This window comes from Sander lucioperca, chromosome 8 (assembly GCF_008315115.2).
Source record: "Sander lucioperca isolate FBNREF2018 chromosome 8, SLUC_FBN_1.2, whole genome shotgun sequence".
NCBI lineage: Eukaryota > Metazoa > Chordata > Actinopteri > Perciformes > Percidae > Sander > Sander lucioperca.
The window spans coordinates 22643123-22655197 of record NC_050180.1 but is presented as its reverse complement, the minus strand read 5'-3'; the positions used below and the strand labels follow the sequence as shown (position 1 = coordinate 22655197).

The following is a 12075-nucleotide window of genomic DNA, read 5'->3' as shown; positions in this document are numbered from 1 at the left end:
CATGATGGAAATTTCATTACTGTAGATTCTATTTCCATCATCAATTATTAAAACATTGCTGCTTAAGCAAGTGATCCTTTAGAAACTCTTACAATAATGACTCACAGGTCAAACAGAGTTGTGGTTAAACTGTAAGATGTCTTACAGATACATACATATATACAGTAGTATTTGTTATATTTATGTAGTAGTACAAGTAGCACTATATATTTTTTTTTTTTCAAAAAGAAAAGCTATTTCTTATTTGGGCCCTGCTATTCGATCAATGTATTGAGGCTTCATATTAATCTGCTTTAGGGAGAAACACGAGTAATATTGTTGAGCGCTGATTTTTGTTTTTGTATCTTTCTACAGATGTAATATCCACAACTGGAGCTTTTAAACAGTACAGCCCCAGACTACTGCCTGGTAGAAAGTCTTGTAAAATGAAATCTGACATGTTTCTTGTTTAGGGCTATTCTGCTTAAGCCAATACGCAATGTTACTGGGGCATAGCCAATCGGGACTAGGGCATCTAGGGAGAACCCATGCAAGCTAACCCTTTGTTTAGAGTCCTCGGGCCTTGTGGCAACATCTCGCCTCAGTGAGAGTGCTGTAAGCTTCACAGCCCGGCCTAATTTCATCTTCAATCAGTGTCTCCAGAGCCATAAGGAATAACTAGCAGCTCCGGCTTAAACTACATTTCATTTGTGTTTACATTTATCAATTCATGATATTTTGCTCATCAATGGTTAAAATCAATGGATGGTAAAAAAAATACAGCTAGATTACAGTGACTGATTAAGAGAGAAAAACACAGATGGTATGGAGAGGAATATTAGATTACCACCTCCAGTACAAGCATCCCATGAGACAAAAATAGCCTGTGGATGAACATTCCTGTACAATGCAAAGTTAGACCTGGTACTGGTATGGTGTTCAAAGCTCTAGATCTGCTCCTCCGCACTACCAATTACAATGTTATTAAGCGCAGCAATGGCAGAAAACCGTCCATTAAATTAATATGCAAATGTCTCTATAATGAAGCTGATATCTATGTCTTCTCTTTGAAATGAACTAAGCATGTTATCCACACTTTCCACTGCACAAAGCCCCATTGGGCTGTTTAATTTGTTACATCTACCTGGACAAGCTGATTCCAATCTAACAAATGAAACCTGATGAGGAAAGCTCTGTATGTGTTTCACCTCATACTGCGAGACACTAAAGAGGGCTTAGTGCGATGAAAAATGGATGTGCTCTTTCGGAGCGTGGTCACGCAAGTGTCCTCCAGCACACCTCGGCAGGGGTACTTCAGTCCCCTCGGTGGAGAGTGACCTATGAAACCCTGCACCCACGCATACCACATGTCCCATATCATTCAACGTGATTAGCTAAGTGGCCACTGTTATGTTATGTCCATTTAACTTGTCTCTGCACGGTGTCAGCTTCCTTTTGTCAAAACTCATTCAGGTACAAAGTATTAGTACACCCCATGGAATAGGATATCTCTACAAAGCCATCAAGGGAAAGCATTTATCTCATTGATTATGTATCATCTCTGCAGGAAGACTGTGCCTGTGTTATCTTCTCTCAAAACCAGTCTTGGTTGTTCAAACAGAGGGGAAAATAAAAATGCCCTCATGCTTAAACGTACAATATGTAACTTTCTGCCGCTAGGGGTCTCTCACCAAAACAAAACAATGGATTGTAAACACAGACGTTTGATGACATAGGGAAGTTGCGTGGAATTATGGGAGTTTTCATTGCTAAACACTCGTTGTTCTATTTCGTATAGGCTTCGCCCTCTAAGCCACGCTATTGGGTTTATCCATTCGCGCATGCGCAGTCGTGAAGATTTTCTTTCCCGCCCTTGCGTACCGCTCGGGCCTCAACTACGTCCGCAAATACAGTATATAAACAGAGCGGACCCATTGCTCTGCTCCCACTTTTTCTTCAAGCTAGCAGTATGAAGACAAGCTCTGCCCCACCTGCCGGACCGGCTACATCCTGCCGCCGGACCTCCATCCCCGCTGTGAGACCTGCCTTGGCGCCGCTTACGCCTCCTCCAGTTCTGCATCCGCCTGCCATCTAAAGAGCTTAACCGGCGGGCGGAAGCTTTTCTGGAGTGTCAGGCTCTCACCCCCAATGCCTCCTGCCAGTTCTGCATCCGCCTGCCATCTAAAGAGCTTAACCGGTGGGTTTTACTGGAAGCTTTTCTGGAGTGTCAGGCTAGCGGGGAAGGGGATGGCAGCTGGGCAGACAGACGGCAATCCATCAACAGGAGGAAGGCTTTGCCGATGAGCACAAGCCCGATGGCTCGATTCCCTCGGATAACGCCTCCGTCACCGGCTGTCCCTCCTCCCCCCTGGGAGAACTGGACCTCGAGACGGGGAGGCATAGCGCTCCCGGCTGAGCTTCCAGCCCCCGCTCGTGGCCTCTTGAGCGGGGATGTTTACGCTCAGTAGCCGCCCTCCTCACGGGCCCCACTCTGGCCGCGCTTCACGGAGCTTCGGCCGTTTGTGGAAGAGGCGCTCTCCTAGCCCGGGAAACTGAAGGCTCCCGTCTTTCGCTACGCCCCGTTTACCCGTGTTCAAGGTGACACAGAAGCGGGCTTCCCTTCAGTCCCCCCCCTGGAGCAGAGCCTGGCGTCCATCCTGCTTCCGAAGGCCACTTTTTTCGGCCACCGGAAGCCTACGCCTCCTTTGCCCCAGGATCAGGTATGTGCTCAGGTCACTGACCGGTCACACCAGTGTGCGGCCCAGGGTCTTGCGGCACGGAACAATATAGCTTTGCTAGCCTCCGCCGTCTCCGCCATGGCCATTACTCCGGGAGCTCTTCCTCCGGAGCTAGCCACGGAGATTGGCAAAGCTATGACCGCGATCATCACCCTGACCACGGTGTCCATGGTGGCGTTGTCCAGAGTCATGGCGTGGCAGACTGTGGCCCAGCGAAACATCTGGCCCCACATGACACAGCTACCCACTGACATCAGACGCGAGCTTCTGTACGGTCCCATAGCTCCTGATGGACTATTTGGGCCTCGCCTACAGACAGCCACGTCCCATTTGCACCAAGCGGAAAGATTTCGAATGCTCGGCTCTTAGAAGGCGGCTCCTCCACAGCAGCGCCGTCGCCATGACAACCGCCATGAACGGAAGCGTGCCACAGCCTCTGCTGCGGCTGCGTTTTCCCAGGCTTTGAGCTCCGCTCCTCTGCCCGCCCCCCCCCTCCGCAGCGACTGCCGGCTCCACATGACCGGCAGGCTTCACGGAGCCGGAGGCCCATGAGGTCTAACCCACCCCCCGAGCCACCCAAAAAACAGCGGCGTCGGGGCGCGGGGAACGTCTGTCCCCAAATGGTTGAGAGCTGGAAACACAACGGCCCTTTTGAGCAGTTTCCCCTCAGCCAAGCAGCCCCTGTTCCCACTGAACAGTGCGCTGACAACATGACAGTCGTTCCCCACACAAGCGCACACCAGCCCATCGCTGCACGCGGAGCTCCACCGCTCTCTCACTATGCAGACAGTGGGAGCGAACGCTCATTCACTATGAATGGTGCCGCTCAGTCATCTCTCTCCCCCCGGCCATGCCAGCGGGACGAGGAAGACAATGACCCGGTGACCGCTCCCGCCTCTCACGGCAGTGATCGGCCCTTTCGACAGAGCCCTCCATGGGCTGGGCGTCACAATCTCACGTCTCGCCCAGCGGCGGAATGGGCTCTGCGCTCCTTGCTGACTATGTCTGCAAACAACACACAGACATGCACGCGCCCTCTCTCAGAGCACAGCGCAGCATGGGTCAGGCTGACACACATGGACTCATGGATGTCAAAGCTGGTAACACCGGGCTACACACTTCAGTTCACCTCCCCCCCGCATCGCTTCACGGGCATATTGGAGACAACTGTGTCATCCCAGGCAGAATCAGATGCCATGATAACAGAGCTAGGGGAGCTACTTTTAAAGGGGCAATTTCCCGCATTCCTCCGGGGGAAGAGAATGAGGGATTTTAATCCCGCTACTTCTCACTCCAAAAAAAGTCAGGTGGGTTACGCCCCATCCTCAACCTGTCCCAGTTCAACCTGTGCATCACGGAGCGCCCAATCCACATGCTGACTATCAGACATGTGTTAGAATGCGTGCGCCACCAAGAATGGTTTACATCTGTGGATCTGAAAGACGCATACTTTCACATCCAAATCATTCCCAAACACAGGAGATACCTGCGCTTCTTTTTCCAAGGGGCCCATTCCAGTACAACCGGCTTCTGTTCGGGTACTCACTGGCCCCCCTGCACATTTTCCAAGTGCATGGAGACGGCACTTCAGCCGTTGCGGAAAAAATGAGGCGCCAGAGTCCTGTTTTATCTGGACGATTTGCTTATTCTGGCTCCATCTCGGGAAAAGGCGGCGCTGCACACTGTGGCAGTTCTGCGGCACCTGCAGACGCTGGGCTTCGCCATAAACTGGCAGAAAAGCTCACTGGTTCCCACACAATCGATAGTTTATCTGGGTGTGGACATAAACTCGATTGTCATGAGAGCCAGGCTGTCAGCGCCAAGGCAAGATGCGCTGATCTCTCTCCTGTCGCACGCCACGCGCGAAGGTGTCAGCGCTGTCCGTAATGCGCCTTCTGGGCATGATGTTCGCGGGCTACATAGTGGCCCCTCTGGGTCTTCTCCACATGAGAAAAATCCAGAGGTGGTTCCTCTGCCAGCGCGTCGACCCCATACGCCACAAGTGGCGAATGCTGACCATCCCTCCTTCTCTGCAGTCAGACCTGTCATATTGGGGGAACCCCCGCACCCTGTCTACCGGGGTTCCCCTGGGCAAGGTGACGTCATATGTGACGGTGTACACAGACGCGTCGCTTACTGGCTGGGGAGGAATGTGCGAATCACAGGTGGTGGGAGGAGAATGGCCACCCCCCCCCTCTCCCACACATAAACTGCCTGGAGCTGACCACGGTGCTGAAAGTTCTAAAACACTTCAGCACGGTGGTAGCAGGGAGACATGTCGATGTACGGATTATGCGCCTGTGTGTTTTCCTGCTTCCTCACCCCACCTGCATTGAGTGCTGGGTGTAACGCGGTGTCCTTGTTATTACCGATCCAGATACATTCTCTGCCATGCACGCCTACAATCATGATATGTGCCGCTGCATGTGTACTGCCTGGGGCCCTCCCCCCCCACACTCTGGGTGGCTGGGAGGAACACGGGCGTCCCAGAATTGTCAATCATGTACTACCCTCACCAATCATGCATGCCTGCACTCACGGCTTGGGCTTTACAGCCAGCTAGGCCAAGTCATTACCATGGCAGGCTCCGTTATCAAGATAACGACTTATCTGATACAGTCTCCTGTCAGTGCATGAGAGAGAGAGAGAGACAGAGAAGGGAAAAAAAGTTTAGTCTATGTTCCACTTGTGGGCTCTGGGTCGCAGGTGGCATTGACTACATCAGCTTCGCCCTAACCCAATAGCGTGGCTTAGAGGGCGAAGCCTATACGAAATAGAACGATAGTTACGTTATTGTAACTCCAGATTCTATGAGTATAGGCGTAGCCCTCTAAGATTCGGGCCACCTGTTTTCCAACCAATTTTCACTGGATGTGGAACGTCTGCGGAACGTCTGCGGAACGTCTCCGGAACGTCTCCGGAACGTCGATGGAGTCATTAGGTTTCCATTAAAGTCAATGTGTGTATTTCCACTGACTGCAGAACGTCTGCGTCCCTACTCCGTCCCAGTTCCGTCAGTCCGCAGCCCTCCGGAGCAGATACGCAGAGCTTCTATTTTTGATGGACGACGGAGAGCTCCGCAGCAATTCAGCACAATTCAGATTGTGCGGGACAGGAAGTCGAGCACAGAAACAAAATAAAACATCCGATTACTTTTCAAAATAAAATACACTGTGCTCACGGCAGGTCATATTTCCCTGCACTACACCTTGAAAACACAGCACAGAGTTGTTTCCCCTCTACTCCTCTGGATGGAAACAAACTGTTGTTGGTTTTGTGGTTCTGTTTATAGAAACTTCATCCTGTTATATCGCGCGAACATACATGAATTCGCGAGATCTCATGGTCGGCTGGCCACAGCCGTTACACAACAAATCCGGACCTGGTGGGTATTGACGGACGGCGGAGCACGCAACCGTTCCGCAGTGGAGCCGGTCCGCAGACGTTCCGCATCCTGTGGAAATCCACGGTTAGAGGGCTACGCCTATACTCATAGAATCTGGAGTTACAATAACGTAACTATCGATTAGAATGCATCTGTTCACGGACGAGTTTACCCAGTCAAGTTTTTTCGTTACGTTTAGTAACGTTTATTCATGTCATGCTAATAAAATAGCTGCAGTTTCCCCAACATAATTACGTTTTTCTTGATTCAATCTGTATTGGTAGCTGGCTGACCAGTTAGCTAGTGAGCCAGGAAGCTAACATTAGCGGCTAACGTTAGCAGGTTTTACCACACTATCACAGTATATTTCACATGCCAATGTCACCTTTTGAATTTTACCGGGCGGACGGGGTTTGTTGTAAAGCTAGCTAGCTACTCAACGAGGCTGAGAGACGGGTGTGGGAGGGGATTGCAGGGGGAATCTCCGCGATGATGTTCGATGCCTGTTGTGCAGCAGCAGAACATCTCCCAGCTGCCCGATCTCCCCCTTCACTTTTCTGTTATCTTAACTATTCGTTTTGGTGCTTAACCCACCTGTTGTTGGGTTAATTTAGCTAGCTAACTGTAAAGACAGCTAAACGCGAAGGGGGGAGAAATTCGGCAGGGAGGAGATTTTTGGAACAAACACCGTTAGCGTTTTCGGAGACGTAGCTAGCTAGCTAACATTATGGATGGCCGATGTTGTGACTAGGATGCCTGGGCTAGCAGACGAGGTGGCTGAGTGGTTAAGGTGATGCCTGGGTCTGATATTCTCTGTTTCCCGACGCTTCATAAAACTGCCGTTAGCGTCGAAGGCACCCGGCACCGGCTGGGGCTAATGGTAACTAGCTATTGCTACATATCCCGGCTGTGTTGTCAGCTATCATCCCGAATGATGTCTCTTTGTGCTGGGGGAGTGAGGCAGGCAGACCGGAGTGTGCTAGCTGGCTAAATTAGTCGTCTATCTAGCTATACAGCTAACGTTAACATTACTAGGGAACTTATTCGTGGGTTAGCGCAGTGCTGCTTTTATCCATGGTCAAAACAATCATACTACTAATAACTTTATGAGCATGATGAACGATGTTGTAACCCTATGATGTTATCCACCAAGCATTAGCTAGCATGAATGTTAGCTACTTGTCAACCAGCACATACACTGTAGTAACATTAGGCTGGATTAATATTGATATGTATCAATAAATAAGGTTTCTGCTGTATTACGGTGTTGCAAAGTGGCATGTAATTAATCACAAAATTATGCATTTTGGCAGAAAAAGCAGTGTTACCAGTATTTTTTTCTGTGACATTGTATGATTTACAATTACTCTAGAACGTAGCATCTGGGTGCCCGTGTTTTGCCAGAAGTAATGAGTAACTAGATGGTGAAAGGTTATATGACGCCACTAACGGGCGACTAAATGAAACGTTGACGTGTCTGAAAATAAAATAACAGATTTCTCTGGGTTTGCCATTTGATGGAAACATTTGGGATAGTGTAACTACATAACTCAAAAAAATATATAACATAGGTATGGTCGTTTTTTGACATTTTAATGCAGAAAAGTTACATATTGTACCTTTAAGGCCTTTGCAGTGCTCCCAAGGTCCCCATTGTTCCACTACTTTTGATTTCTAAGTATACGCAGGAGGAGCTTAACTTTTTGCCTTTTCAGTGAAAAAAGCCAAACACACGGCTTCATCAAATCCTGACCTTAATGTTTTTTCTTCCTACTGTAGTTATTGATGGGAGAAGAAAAAAACAAACTACACCAAGTAACATTGCTATTCCTCAAAACACTATCATGTCCGTAGATCATAATGTAACCTGTTCATCCTGCATCTTATGTGTGAAAAAACAGGGAGAAATAGAAAGAGGGAATACTGGTTAATATATCTGAGCTGGTTAATTTTATGTTCTTTTTTTAACACGCCTGTGTGATTTGTGGCGTACAGTAGGTGCATGGAAAATAGAGGGGGTTTAATACAAAGGATTAAGTGATTTGCATGAGGACTGATAACTAGAAATACAGTTAGGAGAGGAGACATGGAATAAATCCACTTTCCACCCTTCAGCTTCAATTTGTAAAGCCATCCCTCTCAAGGATGCCATGCATCTTTCATTCCCCTATAGCAGTGGGAGCGGGTGGATTGTGCCCCTGCATTTGAGTGTAATGCATTTACCCTGTAAGCTGCTCATACCCAGTCACTGCACTGTCATCCCTGACATCTTTATTCATGAGCATACAAGAATTTACAGTGTAAATTCCTCTGAGGAGTATTAAGAGTTGTGTCTTGAAGCCATGATGCACACCGGGGAGGATTATGAAGAGACAGAGAGCAAAGATTATGTCAGAATGTTTCTGTAGCTCTCATCCGCCACACTTTACATGCATGATGTTTCGATGGAGTACAGCATTTGTATGTAAGATGGGAGACTAAATGAAGTTTCTTTAAAATCCGACTTGTCAAAACCAAACTGTTCATGCTTTCACAAACAGACCTTGAAGTGTTTTGTGTAATAGTCTTGTAGGTTTCTGAAATCTATTTTAGCAGTGTAGCAGCTGGCTCTTGGTTTCTTCCTGATTAGCAAAAAATAATAATAGTAGGCTACAGGCCGATGGCTGCGGATGATGGTAGATTAAACATGTACCCATGGCCTAGAATCTCATCAAACTCACAATTAAAAATTAAAGCCCTGGCTCCTTATGATTAAATAAAATATTACATCTTTTATTTTCCAGCTTAGACTCCTCTGCTGTTTGTACATTTCTTGGACGTACACAGAGTAATGTGAGTTAACAATATCACGCTCACACACAGAAATGTTGGCTTCTGTTGGTGCAAACATTGGTACAAAATAACAAGAAAAAAACATGTTCTTGTTGTGCTGCTCTATAGGAGGAGTACTTTCGTATTGAGTCTGTAAAGCTATGTCATGCTGACCATAAAAAGCTCATGTGAGAGCATGGAAGGAGGTGGTCAATCCTGGGATTTATGCCACTGAGCGATTACATCGTATTAATTCTCTCTGACTCTGGATTGTTGTCTCTGCAGTGCACCATTCATACCCGGACTAGTGTTGGTCAAAAAAATGAATGACAAACACCAGTCTAGCATTAAGAGGGAAGCATGTTTTACGCAAAGCTGGCAGTGCTGTAGCCTATCAGCAATTTTACAGATTAGTGGATTGATCCTCTGTCTACTTAAGCTTCTGTACACCTTTGCTGCAAACCACAACATCATGGCTTACTGCATCATGGACATTCAAATACACAGTGATTGTATTTTATTTGAAAAGTGGAAAGCAGATGTTATTTTTGGTAAAGTCAGAAAACATCATGAACATTACAGGAGAACAGGCGAGCTCTGTCTCTCCACCACCATCTTTCACTCGGTCCATCAAAGCACAAAAACTGTGGATCATGTTATCACCTGACATTGCACCTACTGCTTCATCCTATTTCTGTGTTCAATCCACAACTCAGAAGAAGACGGGCACACCATCATTTCGGCAGTCAGACTTGTTTTGTGTCATCCAAGCACATGATGCTGTGAAAAACCCTGCCAATGTATGAGGAGGATCAAATTTATTTATATATATATATATATATATATTCACCAGAATACATCAGGCATACATTTTCACAAGTTATTTAGAGCTGACAGCCCTGAATGTTCTTCTCTATCAGGGGTAATGTATGAATCTGAAACACATCTTGTAACTGACTCTGACAGGTTGGTAACAGGCTGACAGGCCACATCACAGAGTGGACATAGTGAGGAGCTGCAGTGGGTGCTTTCTCAGGAGCAACACGTAACAACAGACCCCTCTCAGCTTACGGGCATGCTGCGACAGCCACACTATCGTGCCAGGTCACTGACTCACCATCCTTGCGGTAGTAGGTGATCTCCACCTTGCGCTCCTCTGACCCAAACACAGCCTGTGCCACCTGGCTGATGGCCTCTTTATCGGTCAAGTTGCCGTGGAGGAAGTCGCAGGTGCATGGCTTCTGCATGATGTCCGGTCTTGAGAAGCCTGTCATCTCACAGAAGCCGTCATTGCAGTATATGATTGCACAGTTCTCCACCCTTGCGTTGGCTATCAAAAATTTCCGGTCTGCATGGACAGAAAAAGTATGCATTGTGTAATACCTGTTGTGGTAGACTACATCTAACCTCAGTGCACATCATGGTGTCAGCTCATAAATAAAATCAATCAGCAATCAAGTTGATTAAGTTCACTGCATAGAAAAATAAGCAACCTACTAATTATTTTGTTCAGCAAACCTCATATAAAAATCAGCCAAGGTCTTTTGTTTGTCTTCTTATGAATAAGAGTATTGCCATAAAAAAAAAATTCCCATGAAAATGTATTTGATGGGAAGGAACACTTGTATCACAAGATAAACTTAAATGCATTCATCATTTTTGCCTAAATGTTAATTTGTCAAAACATTTACCTTGCAGTATTCTCTAACAGGTAGCAGGAATTGTAAATCAAGAAGATACTCACTCTGTCCCTCGAATTTCCGAATAATCATTCCAAGGAATGTGTTTTGTGGCGCAACGTGACCTCTTCTTACAGGCATGTTTAAACACTGAATACCCCACAGTCTCCAGTAAAACGCGCCTTTACAAGTTAATCCCGAAGTTACAGATGTTGGCTCTTTCTGATGTTCCCTTTACCACAGACCATACTCGACGCGAGCCCTCACTCCACTTAAAATGACCTTCCTACTTCGCCGAGGACTTGTTTAGCCCGCTTGTATGCCTGAGCATGCGAATGCCTCCTCGCCGAAACGCACGGAATCGGGGAGGAATGCTCGAGTTAGATTCAGTCCGCAAAGCATTTCGCGTTGAGGATGGAAGCGATCTTGACGTCCTCTGTGTTGGGCGCATGTAGCGGACAGTGGTGGATATGCCGAGGGGAGTGACGTTGCTCCCATGGGACTTAGTTTCCTCTCCACCTCGGGTAAGGATAAATCCCAGCCTCGTGCACCGAGACTGAGCAATATGTGGTTTCACAGCATACTGTGGAAGCACTGCTTAACCTGTACTCTATTGAATTTCTTACAATTTTATATTTCTACACACGCTTTAAAACAAAGACAAAATCATAAATGCATATGTACTTTTAATCTACAGTTATGTTCACACAATAGTTTACATAGTAGCCTACCATACTACATTACTGAAGAGTAGTATTCTGTAACTTGGGCGTTAGTTCTATTTTTCTTGGAGTATGTGTCTAAGTACACTGGTAAATGTCTTGAGCCTAAATTAGTAAACAATGCGTTAATAATAATTATTAAAGGAATAGTGCAAAATTTGTGGATTACACTTATTTGCTTTCTTGCCCAGCTCACTAATCAAAGTATCTAATTACAAAAACCACAAGTGAGTAAAAGTTTTCTGTGGTTATGTGCTAGACTATTTGCCATGCACAGTGACATCTATTGTAGTTACTTTTGTTTGTCACTGCTTTAAAGGTGCAATATGTAATATATTTACTGTATTAAATCCAAAAATGACCACAATATGTCATCAGATATTAAAGGAATACGCTGACTTATTGGGACTTTAGCTTATTCACCATAACCCCCAGAGTTAGATAAGTCCATACATACCCTTCTCATCTCCGTGCGAATTATAACTCTGTCCGACAGTTCCACCGATAGCTTAGCCTAGCACAGATCCTGAAGGTAATCGGTTCCAACTAGCCTACTGCTCCGAATAAGTGACAAAATAACGCCAACATGTTCCTATTTACATGTTGGGATTTGTATAGTCACAGCGTGTACAAATAAACTATATTCTCAGAAAAGCAAAGCAGTGCTACTTCTGCTACTTGGGCGGAGTGATATGCTTTGCAGCACCTGAGAAGCCCCGAGCAGATCAGCAATGCTTCGCCTTTCTGAGAATATAGTTCCC

The 12075-nt window shown here is 46.6% G+C and overlaps 1 protein-coding gene across 1 annotated transcript in view; it reads right to left on the bottom strand.

The window, feature by feature from the left end:
* The window catches only part of LOC116049084 (potassium voltage-gated channel subfamily H member 7), a 41926-nt gene extending 30784 nt beyond the window's left edge, over positions 1 to 11142 (bottom strand). The window contains exons 1-2 of the mRNA XM_031298484.2: positions 10658 to 11142; positions 10031 to 10261 (exon numbers count right to left, since the gene is read on the bottom strand). Of these exons, the coding sequence (XP_031154344.2) occupies positions 10031 to 10261; positions 10658 to 10733 (307 nt within the window). The 5' untranslated portion in view covers positions 10734 to 11142. The remainder of the gene's footprint in view (positions 1 to 10030; positions 10262 to 10657) is intronic.
* Between the last annotated feature and the right edge of the window lie 933 nt (positions 11143 to 12075).